The sequence below is a fragment of the Porites lutea genome, chromosome 2 (assembly GCF_958299795.1).
Source record: "Porites lutea chromosome 2, jaPorLute2.1, whole genome shotgun sequence".
Classification (NCBI taxonomy): domain Eukaryota; kingdom Metazoa; phylum Cnidaria; class Anthozoa; order Scleractinia; family Poritidae; genus Porites; species Porites lutea.
Window position 1 is genome coordinate 37,772,342 of NC_133202.1, and position 14,125 is coordinate 37,786,466.

Here is a 14,125-nt window from a genome sequence, read left to right on the forward strand (position 1 = left end):
TTTCCACTTATTTCGTTACACAGTGGAAAATTACCCTTCTCAAGCAGGTATAGTATTATGAAACACCATTGTTTTTAATTAGATCATGACATACGTTGCCGGTAATCCTCTGAAAATTTATTTTGTCATCCAAGTTTTGGGCACGTTATGCAACTACTTGTCCTAACCTGTTCATTTTGTGTGAAATAATTCCTTTATAGACAAACAAGGTAAATGCCCAAAACCATGGAAAGGCCAAAATGGAATCTGTGATTACCGTGGTGACATGTGTCTTCAGGATTCTGATTGCAGTGGAGATGACAGATGCTGCTTCAATGGATGTCAAAATGACTGTGTACCTCCCGGTAAGTGGTATATAATGAATTTTTTCAATAGAAGGGAATGTATTGCATTTAAAGCCCTTTGATTCAGATACCAAAGGAACGAAACCAAGGGGCCACATAGGCTCGATTTCAGCCGCTGTTCTGGAAACGAGCCCGCGCTCCTTCCCCGAACAGCGGCTGGTAATCGAGCCTAGGGGTCACATTAGAGTTATTTCAGGGGGGTCACTTTTTTTACTTAGGCCAGGGGCCCGTTTCTCAAAGTCAAGGTATTTTTTCGGGCCTCGAAATCAAATACAGTTGAAGCCCTCCTTGCAACCACCCTCGTAAGCGAACAGCTCTGGTCACGACCAGCTTTGTGAAACCCCGTTTGAACTGTTGCTTAAACTTTGTAATTAAAAGCTCTGGTAAGCGACCGCGACCACTTTTGGGATTACCCAACTAGACTTTTCCTTTGTTTTTAAGTCTCGCAAGCGACAACTCAAGAGTCTTTTCATATAAATCAATACTTTAACGAAACTGCACACTGCGCGAATGGTTTGTCGCTAAAGATATCTTGTACGGTACAGTATTGTATTTGTATAAGTTCAAGGTCCAAAAAGTTGGACATAAAGTTAAGCTGTGTTTGTATCAGATATAAAGACACCCATCACACATTAAGTTCTTTTGTTTTTTCTTTATGGATTATTATGGAGTTTTTGAGGCTCTTCGTAATCGAAATCCAACTCATTAGATCTTTTCATGTTTCAGTGGGTATTAAACTTTGCAAGAAGCACAAGAAGGCCAATGGTGCATCTGGTAATGAACCTCCTTTAATTGGTGGCTTTGGTCCCAGCTGCAAAGTAAATGGAGACTATGAAGAAATCCAGTGTCATGGCTCAACAGGGTTCTGTTGGTGTGTAGACAAGTTTGGTAATGAACTGGAGGGAACGCGGACACGAGGAGAGCTTAACTGCTCGCATCCAGGTAAGAAAGGCTGGGAAAATGTTACTTACAATGCGTTCATTCGCACTTTATAGTGAGCCTCTATGCGAACGTCGTTTTTGTCGCGCGTTTTCAATCAGTCGTCGATTTTTTATCGAAATCTTCACATATCTAGAATTGTTCCTGGAAAAGGGTTTACTCTGAACGCGCTGCACACACTTTTTTGGGCGGATTTCTTTGCTGTCATCACACGACTAACGTTGTTAAAGTTGATCGAAATGCAATGCGGACGTCATTTCATCAATAGCTACATAGTGATTGTTACAACTTGCTCAATTTTCATATGTAACTGTAAGTGAATTCTTTTGAAGATAAAGTTTTAAACTAAAGGAGAAAGGAAAATACATTGTCATTAGTTCGTGTCGTCCACACAATGTCGTAGTGACACAAGAAAATGTCTCATTGTAGTGGTGTAGTGGCGGCAAAGAATGTACGTGCGATTGCATAGTTGTTGTGCTCCGTACACCTGTTAAACCTGGTGATTGTACCAATAGACGACTGAATGGCGTGGATAAAAACGAGGATGGTCTTGAAGGCGAAGCCTCATCGCTGAGAAGTTTTCAGCACGGCCCATTCCAGGCAAACACGAAATTGCACTCTAAATTTGATTTTACCAAGGGTACAGACATATGGACAGCGCTCGTTTATGTTTAGTGCGCGAAGACTGTGGAACAGAAGCTAACAGACTAGCTGCGGAGCTGAAAGACTGCTGTCCGTTAACTTCCTCTGAAGAAATTTGAAACTTGTAGTGGAAATTTTAGGCAATTCGTTAGTTAGTTACGGTTCAAATTTTAACCCATGAATCTCTGTATTTTGATTGATTGATTGTTCTAATAATGTTGTGGTTATTTAGAATTGAACGCAGGAGCTGGAAAGAATGGAACTTGTCCTAAACAGTGGAAGGGTCTGACTGGTTTCTGCGACAAGATGGGTGACGAATGTGGAATGGACTATCACTGCGCGGAAAATGAGAAATGCTGTTTCAGTGGCTGTCAACGCATGTGTGTGAACACAACAGAGGCTCACAAGAAAGCTCAAACAAAACCAGGACAGTGCCCAAAGCCTTGGCTGGGTCAGGAGGGTTTATGTGATCGCCGTGGTGATATGTGCAGTAAAGATGTCGACTGCCAGGGTGGCCAGTTATGTTGTTTTAATGGATGCCAACTGGACTGTGTTAACCCTGGTTAGTAATGAAATAAGTTTATTACTTAATGCTATACTTGTAAGTGCAAACAGGCACAACATTGTTGGCCAATAACTCCCAACATTGTTGGATGTTACATGTTGCGTCCGTTTGCACACCCTGCTGTTGATGCGTGTTGTTGGGAGTTGTTGCGCAAAGTTTGAAATCGGTTAAACGTTTATCTACGTGCAAGCGGATGCAATAACTCCCAAAGTTGTTGGCCAACAATGTTGCGTCCGTTTGCACTATGAGCAATTGGAGAAGGGTTCTCGCAGCGCCGCAAGACTTTTTGGTTTTGTGTTAATAAGTTCTTTCGCAGCTAATCACAAAGATGATTGAGTTATGATGTCACTAAAAGGTCATGAAATGAAAGTAAACTTACAAGACTTTGCATTGCTACATATCGGAACTTACGTGACCGCTATGCATGGCTATTAGAAAAGAAACTGTATTGTCAAGCTTAATGTATGTGAGAGAAAGAGAGCTATACTCAGTGTCATATTCGTTGCAGCGCAAGGTATGTTTAACGGTTTCAAGTGCCATTTTAAGCTCGATTACCAGCCGCTGTTCGGGAAATGAGCCGCGCGCCTCCCCCTCTTCTCCGGGAGAACCGAAAGAGCTGCAGAAATCGAGACTAGTGTCATTGAGCAAGTTCCTTTACTTTGAGTATGTCCCTGGGTTGTACAAGTTGGTGGTTTTGACAGTTTGCTCTCAAGAGTGCTGTGTGATTTGAAGTTTTTTTTTCTGTCTTATGCTAGTAGGCAACAATGATTTGTAACAGAAGTGTATTTCGTTCTGTTGTTCACCTTTGCATAAGCTAGTGTTTTTGAAAGGTCCTTTTTTCGATATTTGGTACAATTAAATGGTCATATTAACGCTTAGCTTCAAAATTAAGCGCCCCCTTCGAAGTCAAAAGCAACGTATATTTAGCGGATACACACGAACTAAGTTTTTACTTAAAGAAACATTCCATTTTCCTGTTAACTGATACAGTTTTTCTCAAAAAATGAAATTAGCGCCGGAATTCGATCATATAAAGAACTCACAGTTTTTTATCCTGCACATGTGTGATAAATTACTAGACATATTTTCTTCGTTCTGATTTTCTGACGAACGTACGTATTTTTTTTTCTCTGAATCCAGGTTTGTCTACCTGCCAGAAAAGGTTTGAGGAATCATTTCTTTTCCCACCACTGGGTCGTTTTGTTCCAAGCTGCAAGGATGATGGAAGATTTCAAGAAAGGCAGTGTCATCCCTCAACTGGTCACTGTTGGTGTGTTGACAATTATGGTACTGAACTGCTTGGAACTCGAACCAGGGGAAGGCCTAATTGTACTGCTCCAGGTAACACTTACATACATGTAACCTATATTATCAAGGCTGTGCTCTAAGAGAAATTGAATGGAGCCCAGTGCTCTGAAATTGTGAAATCCAGAGCGCCCAACATAAGTAAGATTTTCAAGAGCAAAGTTAGGCGCCACAGGCCACCGGGCGCTGCTAGTGTACAGCCCGGCTTATCATCGCAGATTTGCTTATTAGAGGTAACGAATGCACATGAAGTAAATGGGGCAGTGTTGAGAATGCTTCAAGCTCTGCTGTAATGCTTTTACACGCGTTATTTTCTACGGTTACAGGTAACTAAGGCGCGCCAGGTCTTAACAATTTTTTTGTGGTCACTCCGTGACGGGCATGTTGCTCTACTTTCATTAGCCACCTGTTTGCCTTTGACGTCATTAGCAACAGCTCTCTTGAAATTGCTAAAAAGCACCATTCGTTAAGGGAACACGGATTCTGGAATCGTGGAAATTTCTGTTTGTAGAATCTGGAATCCTGGTGATTCAGCTTATCCGGAATCCAGTACCTGGAATCGCAAATCCACGATAAGGAATCCAGAATCCCAGACTGTCTTGAAATTGGGTGGGCCGGAAGCTCTAAGAACGGCTCACAGGATTGGTTTAGAAAACAGTACATAGCCCTAACCCAAACAAACTAACAATGAACCCCAACTGTGAAACAATAGAGCTTAGGGCCAACAAGAACCTATCAAATTAGAGGTTCTAAAGAGGTTCTGGCCAGCAGTTGAAATTACCTTACATGGGGCGATAACCATTGTAGAAGAGCTGCAGGGAAAAGTAATCCCTCAAAATTTGAATTTCGTGCTTTGCTGCTAATGACGTGAAAGGCCGACAAGTTGCCACTAAAACGGAGTAAGTTACCTGTGGCAACAACACGATTTCAACGTTAAACCCGCTTACCAAATTAGTAAATGTATCCAAGTCTTCTTTTTGTTCTGACTTCACTTAACTCAATACTGAGTTTACTGGTTAACTTGTAGTTTTCATTGTGGCCCACAAGGTTGAAAATCCCAACTGGCCGCAGGCGAATCAGTTGGCTATTTGCAAGCGTGACCAAGGAGTTGAACTCATAACTTGGATTACAATCCCAGCGCCCTAATCGCTCGGCCATGCTACCTAATTTTAAAAGAAAAAAAGTGATCTGCTTTGACTTTTTTTGTAGATCCATGCCTTTCAACTACTTGTCCTTACTACGGTCAGTGTGTTCGCAGTGCAGACCGTAAATCAGTTGAATGCAAGTGCAATATTGCTTGCACCTTCATTTATGATCCAGTGTGTGGAACAGATGGGAAAACGTATGCGAATGAGTGTGTAATGAGAAGTACAGCATGTGTGCAAAAGAAAAACATCGCTGTGGATTACGAGGGGGAATGCGAAGAAGGTAAGTGTAGAATATTTATGAGGTGCAATACCTTAGACTTAGAAATACACTTTATTTGAGTATCATTGGTATTTAGCAAGAAAGTCTTAATTGAGGACACTATTTTTACGTCTCCTGTTGGAGACGGGACCGCCATTTTACGTGGTCATCCGAGCCACGCGAAGCTCAATCCAGACCATTATTTTTAGTATTCAGTTGAAGCAAAGGCACGTTTTAGCTTTTCAAAACAATACGAAAATGTGACACAGCTCCTTCAACCACCGCTACCACTCATAGCTAGGCGGTTGATGTCAGCGTATAAGTCATTGCTTTTTACAATGCTAGCTAATTCTTTTCTTTCTTTTTTTTTCCAGTTGATTCATGTGCTTCAGTAGAATGTGGCTTCTATTCTGAGTGTGATGTCATGAACGGTAGCGTGACTTGCGTATGTCCAGGTTCAGGAAGTCGTCCCAACTGTAGTAGTGAAAAGGATCCTGTTTGCGGCAGTGATGGAGTAATTTATGATAATATTTGTCATTTGAAGAATGCCTCTTGCGTACAGCAGATGATGATTACTCCTTCTTTGCTAGGAAAGTGTGGTAAGATATCTTTTGTTTTATTCCCCAAGCCTTGGAGTCAAGTATGAATTTTAATATATGGAAATTGGTCTATTGGCCAATTTTTTTCCCTGTTCCCGGTAACGATCCCAAATGTCTTTGCGAAAGATAACTAGTCCCAGGTTCTCTCTCATTTGTAAAGTGGTAAATGGAGGCTGGGTTAAATTTGCTTAAATTCCTTAGGGAAGTAACGTACAAAATTATCGTAAAGTTGTTACTGATTTTTTTAAAAAAATTCACAGAGGACCCGTGTAGCGGTATCACCTGTGGTCATCCATTAATGGAATGCATAGTATCAGAAGAGGGCAAGCCTGTTTGTGAGTGTCCATTCATTGACTGTGCTGTTGACAATGATCCAGTGTGTGCGACAGATGGCCAGACTTACTCTACCACATGCATGATGGATTCGCAGTCATGTCGGGCAGGCAAGATTGTCTCTGTGGAGTACAAAGGAGAATGTAATAAAAGTTTAGAGACAGCTGGTAAGAATATGTACTTCTAGATTTTTATTTGATAGTCACGATTATTACAAATAAATACAACTGAAATAGATGAGGGGGATTGTTCATGATCGTCTGGGTGAATGTAGTCCTGAATAGGACTGTTGTTGTTGACAGTGACTGACGTTTCGTCAACCTGCGCGGTAGTCACCTTCAGAGTCAAACTTAGTTGTATCACGTCAGTTGGTCGTATTAAACTCCGGTTATTGACCTATCTGATTGGTCAATTAAGTCGCGATGTTATTGGTCGTCTATCAGTTAAGCCTTGATATTATTGGCTGTTTATGCTCTAAATGTCATCGGTGCGTCTCGATCCGTCTTGTGTCTCAGTTTAACGGTAGTTTACTGTCACGTGCAGAAATATTTTCTGGAAATGTTGGTTTTTGAGGAAAGAAAAAAACTGGATTACTTGAAATAAAAGCTCCTGAAACAAGGACGAGACCCGACAGCGAACACTGCCCTCAAAAAGCGTCACCTTTGGGATTTGAACCCGCGCCGTCAATTCAAATGTATCACAAAAGGAATTTGTGCAATCTCTTGTTTAGAATATCCTTTCGAGAACACCCGCTTAATACAGAAACATTATTGCGGACAGATAGCTTTTTCCCTGGGGAAAGAAAGTCCTTACTTTAATACATTGTCTGTAAAGTCTACCCACTTAATTTGGACATTTTCTTTGGCCCCACCGGTGTCCGTATTAACGGGGTTTAACAGTACGATTGGAACTTTTTTTAATCCTAACATGTTCACTTAATCTTTTACTTGGCTGATTTAGCAACAGAACGGGAACGTCAGTTGACGACAGCTCGCGCAAATCAAACAACTGGCTTGACCAATGGCAGAGCGGCAAATTGAGCACCGGAAGTCGTGATTAGTCCTTTCCGCATGCTTTCCCGTCGTCAACTGACGTTCCCGTCCTGTTGCTAAATCAGCCTACTATATGTACTAAGACTGCTCTCATAATTTCAGCTGCTGCTGTTGAGGATTTTTGCTCCAAAATTAACTGCAGTAGTCCCTTTGCAACCTGTGAGGTGGTAAATGGGACGGCAACATGTGTTTGCCCTGTGATCAACACGCTGGAATACTTCCCTGTATGCGGATCAGACGGAGTGACCTATCCGAACACAGGTGCCTTGAATATTGCTAGCTGTAACAGCGGAGGCGCCGTTAAAAAGGTCGAGAATGGAGAATGTAAGTATTAAACGTGGCTAAACTGTAAACTGTAATTTGTTTACCACGAAACTCTTAGGAATTCTTAAGAACTCTTTGAATGTATCCTTGCGTTCCAGAATGAATTGGAATTCGGAAGTGTTGGTTTTTCAGGAGAGGAAAAAAACCGGAGTACCGGAGTAAAACCTATCAGAGCAAAGGAGAGAACAAACAACAAAAAACAAACTCGACTCACATATGGCGTGAACTCCAGGACTCGAACCCGAGCGACAGTGATGCCACTCAGGGTTGTCATGGTTTCATGGTTATGCAATGCATCAGCTGCAGTGTGTGACTCTACCACCCTCTCCCCCCACGGTCATCTTTGTTGAGGAGTTTGATAGGCCTTTGTAGTTACACCATTGGCCAGTTTAGTGTCGTATTCAGGGAGGATCGTGGCATGAGCTGCATTTGCTAAGCTTCAATTTTCAACAATTTGTATGATTTTGGCTTTAATGTGGCTTAGCTAGTTTATGTATGTGTTGCCGCAGTAGCCTACTTTACATTTGTTTCAAATCAAAATTGCCCTTAAAAGTTCCTTTGATAGTAGTAGAGGAATTTTACGCCATTGTTTTAAGGTTTTCTTTGATTCCAATGTGTTTTTGGGGTTATAAAGTAGTGCCAACAAGTCGATGCCTGGAGTGAACCGACGGAGATACGTTTGGGTTCAAACGCTAATCAAATTGTAGTATAGCTGCAATAGTTTACAGAGATAGTGCATGGCATGACTGTGACATGATTGTTGTTTGGTTAACCTGTGTGTTTCAGGTTCCAAGCTATTTGACCCATGTGCCGTCAGCTTTTGCAGTCACAAGCGTCACAGATGTGAGGTCCAAAATGGTACAGCTGTGTGTATTTGTAACACGGCTTGCACTCTTGAGTACGCTCCTGTTTGTGCTTCTAATAACGAAACCTACCCTAACAAGTGTGCTATGGAAGTCGCTGCATGCGAGAGTGGTGAACGCCTCAGAGTCGTAAAAGGTGGAAGATGTGGTAGGTAGATACTCAGGGTTTTATCACAGTAACATGTTAGTCTGCGAGCAAGCTTTCCTTTTCGAGTGGCGAACAGAGCGAGACTCGCGAGGACGCGCGGGGACGCGCGAGCGAGCGGGCCGGAGGTAAAAAAAAGGACATCCCCCATCCCCCTTCCCCCCTTCCATTCCTCGCATCTCCTCTCGCATGTCTTTCGCGCGTGACTTCACGACATCCCTCAGTTGGAAAGAGAAATGCCAATAACATATGTATATCTGATCCTGAAGGATCACAATTTACATGATGCATTGTTAGATGTTTGCTTCTTGTTCTGGCTGTTAAATAGAATTTTGCCTCATTAATGCACATCAATGGCGTGTACATGTTGTTGTACTCTTCTGGCCATTGCAGTGGAATTCATCTTTCAGTCGCCACTCTAAAAGCTTTGAAACAAAGTTTGCTCGTCACAGATAATATATTTGCTGCATAAATCGACCTTGCGTAGTTGAACATGGTGCATATGTGAGAGGTTTTTCTGAGCCAAAAACTTGTTTTTCCTTCTCCGAATCCCAGATTATTTTGTCCCTCGCATTTTAAACTCTATATAAAGCAAATGGTAAACGATAATGAGTGCGACTATTATGACACGTTTCTCGCGCCTTGTCAAAAAGTTTCGTTTGTCACTTTACATTTTCCTCGCCCCTCTATTGCGCTCTGTTTCCCACTCGACTTCATTTCATCCCTGCTGTCTACACTCCTAGCCCCATATTTTCCTGGTCCCTTCAATGCGTGCTATTTACCTCGTCGACTTCATTTCTTACCCGCTTACCCTCTGTCTAAACGCCTAGGCCAGGGTAGGCACTTTCTTATAGGACAACTGTGTGTTTGAAGCAAAAGTTTAGGTGGACGGCTAGGAAGAAGTGTCGCACTATGTAAAGCGGATTACGCCGCCTTAATGGGTCTTTTCACCGGCGTCAGTGGTTTTGCTTTGTTTCACAGGTGGGATGACTAGAAACAAACCTGACATCTGCCCCAGTCCATGGAAGGGGCTAGATGGAATCTGTGATCGTAGGGGAGATACCTGCCAGAGTAACGCTGATTGTGATCAGCAAGGAGGAGGAAAATGCTGCTTCAATGGCTGCCAGAAAGACTGTGTTCAGTTTGGTGAGTTAAATGGGCTGGGTAGTGGTAAAATTGATGGTTTTGTATATTTTGTTTGTTAATACGAGCACCGGAGAACGTATTAGCCGAGCAGAACGTCTTTTGTTTTCAAATTCTCGGGTACCTAAAGGTGATTCGGGAGTGTTATGAATGACATTTTCATACAAATTCAGGCAAAGTGAAACTGGAAGACAAGCTGTGTCCGTCCGCTGTTTTAAGTTTACTCGAGTGCATCCCATGGGTTTGGTTTGTCCATCCGTACAAATATTTGGACTTGTCTTTCTGCAACGTTTTTTGTCTTGACTTTTGAGCTGCTCTCTTTTTAATGCGCCGTTGCTATATTGCGAGCTCTACTCAGGGACTACCGTTAAATTGCATCCGGAACTCCACAAAGCAAAATGTACAAAAAAAACACACATGATGATGCCTAAAGTGAACACATGTTCCCGCCATTCCCGCGCGTCCATGATCCCGCCATATAAAACTGTAAGGTCATGAGCACAAATAACATACTAGTTAGTTCTACCGCTTTATGGTTAATTATAGGCGGTCGCTTTCTTAGCCTGGAGTCCCCTTATGAGCCCTTTGCAGCTAAACAATGCAATCATAGGGTACAAAAACACCTTGAGGGAGTGCAAAACAGTAGGAACGTGGGTTGAACGTCAAACGTTAGCCGAGAATCTCAAGATTCGAGGGAAACATAATTACTTGTTTCCCGAGGGACCAGTCTTATTACTGTATTTGTCATATAGCTGGAAATTATGAATTTGGAAGTTCATTAAACCTCACTGTAACGGCGATGGTCGGTCAACATGCGTGGGTAGCAGGGCACTGTTCAGAGAATTTAGCGGGAAACAGTTTCATTGTTAGATGTCATGTGACCTCGAGGTAACCAATGAGAGCGCGCGCTGGTGGGAAAAAATTTCCAGCTGTATAACAATTGGATTTATGCAACTGGTCCCAGGAGTAAACATGATTAACTTCTTTTGTAGGTAAACTAAAATGCCCTCAAAAGTGTCACCCTAATGGGCGGTGCGTAGAGCTGGTGTTTGGCGGCCGACGGTGTGTTTGCAATCCTGGATTTGCAGGGGATGGAATAGAGTGTGCAGGTGAATCATTTTTGTGTAAAGGGTTTATCAATGTGTATCATTTACTGTTAAACTCAAGGTGCCACTTTAGAAACGAGGAGGGAACTGGGACGAGTCAAATGAGCCAGAGACTTCTGGGACTGTTTGCGTCCCCAGTAGCGATCCCACAAACTATTGCGGGAAGCATTTCGGCTCCAGTACCTTTCTCGTTCCCAAGATCACGCGGATCATGATGCATGAAAGGAACTAATGAATCCTCCCTCTCCAGACGGGATTTAGCGGTTCCTTTGATGCATTCTGATCTGAGTGATGTTGGATCATTGATCCTGATCCGGATCATCCCAAAGGAACGTACCCTCAGAAAACCGTGAACACCTGAAATTTTGGAGTGATATTGTGCTCCAAGGAAAAAGCCCATCAGAACGTTGTGCTTTGCTCGCATATTCTTTTTTCTTTTTCTTTTTTGTCTCATTGGTCACTACATGTTGATCATTCTTAAAATATTTCAGTTTTTCTAAGCCAAGTCTTATCTCTGTATTGTTGGCCGCTTTCATTGTTCTCTGAGTGTACGGTTGAATTGCACAACCTTGTATGTAATATTATGGGTATGTACAGTTGGGGTGTTATGAAATTTAGTAAGTTTGGTTTGTCCTTGTGTGGATTTCAAATCTTTCCAGGTGTAGGGCACTGGGGGTGCACTTTCACGAAAACTCAAAGGAATGCTTCCACGATTATATATGGCGTTGTTAGACTTCCGTTGAAACACGTTCAGCGTGATTAAAACGATTCTAAATTGATTGTGAACTGTTAAAGACTCCACACGCTTTGTGATTGGCTGAAAAATAGACTGAGAGTTGTGGTAATTTATTTTCCTCTTGAACATTTGCGAAAACGGGAGGACAGGTGACGAACCACTTTTGTGCGGCCAAGCGGCCACTTGCCAGTACTCCAAGGATGGCTGCTTAATGGCGTTCAGCTGTATTCGTAGTCTCGCTGAAAATCTCGCCCTGTTTTCTTCACCCCCTATTCAGTCACAACTTGCGCACTCACGAAATTAAATTAACATACTCGTTTTGCTGGTATTGTAGCTGATCCTTGTAGTGTGAAGAAGTGTGACCATTATGCCCATTGTACCAATGTCAATGGTGTCGGTAAATGTGTCTGCCCAGAGGTGTGTCCAAAACTTTTTGCGCCCGTGTGTGGATCCGATGGAAATGTGTATGACAACGACTGTCTGATGAGAGTCGCATCATGTAAACAACAGAAAAAGATCACATTTGCCAGCAAAGAAACGTGTAGTAAGTACGCATAGATATTGTCCAAGCATTTTTAGTAGGTTTAACCCTTGAAGTCCCAATAGTGACCAACAGCAATTTTCTCCGTACGATATCCATACATTGTCATAAGATGATGTTATGAGAATTAATAAAATGGTCACCTAAGAGAAAATACTTTGATCTTTTATCAAATTCTCTTAACTAATTCTTAAAGGAAATGTATAGAGATCAGTTTGGAGAATTTGTATGTGGATATTGGGGCTTAAAGGGTTAACTGTCATACTATCTCAAATATAATCGAAACCATTCAATAGATATAGTAGTGAAAGTGGAAGGTGATCTCAGGGCAAAAAAAAAAATCGCTCAGTTTGAGGTCTGTACGGTCTTTATATCTGTGAGGTTCTTAAAGAAATTTTTTCCTACCTTACTAATCATCACTGGCGTCTCGAAATTCAAACAATGTTCAGAGAGCAAAATCTCAAAAGTCACTCTCTACTTATGGGTGATCAGCTTCCTTGCAACCATTTCAGTGTCGTGTTATTCCAAGGCTGAGGTTCAAACATGCTCCAAAACAATAAAGCCTAACGAACTAAAAGTATTAAGCAGCTCGCCTAATGACTGATGAAACGTTTCCATTTTTAAATTTGATGAATTCCATGCAAGCCAGCCATTCCTTATATGAAGACGATTATTCCTGTTTTACTTATTGTTACGTTAAAGGGGCTGTGTTACAAGGATACTCCTGTATTAGGTCAATTCTGTGCTTAAGTCATTGTTTTACCCATACACAAAATATTCTTGTAGAGTTATAAAGAAGATATGTAACAAATTTTATGAGTGAGGACTAAGCGCAGAATGTTTTAGTGATTTATGCAGGCATAACATTAAACGTAAAAAATAAGCACCATTTTTCACGTTCCAATCCAGGCCTACCCTTGCCATCCATAGCAACAGACGACAAGAAACAGTTTCAATGCCAGAATATACTCTTAAATAACAAAACTGGGGCACCATTTTTGGAATTCAATTGGTGCGAAGACACGGCCTAGCTTGTTTGAGATATCAATTACAGTAAAACGCCGCGAAGAAGAACCTAGGATTTAAGATCCTGCTGGCACAAATTTGTCATTTTAATACTCCAAAATGTAAGAATCAGTTTAGCCAAGAAAAATCAACAGGTTCTTATGTTGGGTTAGACTACATTTTCATAAACATTTTGAACAAAAGTTTGTTATTATTATTTCTAGTTTATTTATTTATTTATTTAGTCAGTCAGTTAGTTAGTTAGTTATTAATATATTTAATAAATGCATAATGTATACAACCATTGTTAAAAACTGCATATCTTCTAGCTGTTAACCTAGTTTTGTTAGATTCTTGATAAATAAATGCCTATTATGAAGGACCAATACCATTTATAGCAATTTCTTGTAATCAACAGCAGTATCCTTCTTCATTATTTAGCCTAAACTTCCAATAAGTACTCCAAACTATAAGAATCTATTTTGCCAAACTTCAAAAAATCTAGGTTCTTCTTTACGGCGTTTTATTGTAGCGTGACACAGCCCCTTTAAAACATGTGATTAATATGTATTACACTCAACAGAACCAGATCCATGCAAGAAATCCAAGTGTAGTCACCCACAACATACATGTATGGAGACATCGATAGGAGCTGTGTGCGTGTGTCCCCCAACACCATGCACACTGGAGTTTGTACCTGTGTGTGGCTCAGACGGTAAAACATATCCTAACAGTTGTGTGATGAGGGTAACGGCTTGTGAAAACAGTCAAAACATCACTCTGGCAAGTCAGGGAGAGTGCAACACAAATGACACAAGTAAGCAGCTATTGATGACAATACGTTCGAATTGTGGAGGAAACTTTTCGGTAACAACTTCTTACGGTAGCAATTGTTTATAGACTTTTGCTGGAGCCGCTAATTGACTTGCGTAAAGTTTGCGATCGACTGCAGTAGTTATTCTGGAAACCTGTAATAAGCGTGACAAAAGAACCCTGTTCATACGCCGCCACCTTTTCTGCTAGTAGTTACGAGCCCGACCTAACACCTTTGATATTTGCTAAGCCGTGTTGTGTAC

General features: G+C 41.5%; 1 protein-coding gene across 1 annotated transcript in view; it reads left to right on the forward strand.

Annotated features, from left to right (window-relative positions):
* The window catches only part of LOC140928543 (uncharacterized), a 45,239-nt gene that overhangs the window by 8,905 nt on the left and 22,209 nt on the right, over nucleotides 1-14,125 (forward strand). Inside the window, exons 6-18 of the mRNA XM_073378295.1 lie at nucleotides 201-344; nucleotides 1,071-1,286; nucleotides 2,158-2,487; nucleotides 3,631-3,831; nucleotides 5,005-5,223; nucleotides 5,577-5,801; nucleotides 6,062-6,301; nucleotides 7,289-7,510; nucleotides 8,297-8,521; nucleotides 9,500-9,664; nucleotides 10,654-10,770; nucleotides 11,838-12,047; nucleotides 13,633-13,866. Of these exons, the coding sequence (XP_073234396.1) occupies nucleotides 201-344; nucleotides 1,071-1,286; nucleotides 2,158-2,487; nucleotides 3,631-3,831; nucleotides 5,005-5,223; nucleotides 5,577-5,801; nucleotides 6,062-6,301; nucleotides 7,289-7,510; nucleotides 8,297-8,521; nucleotides 9,500-9,664; nucleotides 10,654-10,770; nucleotides 11,838-12,047; nucleotides 13,633-13,866 (2,748 nt within the window). The remainder of the gene's footprint in view (nucleotides 1-200; nucleotides 345-1,070; nucleotides 1,287-2,157; nucleotides 2,488-3,630; nucleotides 3,832-5,004; nucleotides 5,224-5,576; nucleotides 5,802-6,061; nucleotides 6,302-7,288; nucleotides 7,511-8,296; nucleotides 8,522-9,499; nucleotides 9,665-10,653; nucleotides 10,771-11,837; nucleotides 12,048-13,632; nucleotides 13,867-14,125) is intronic.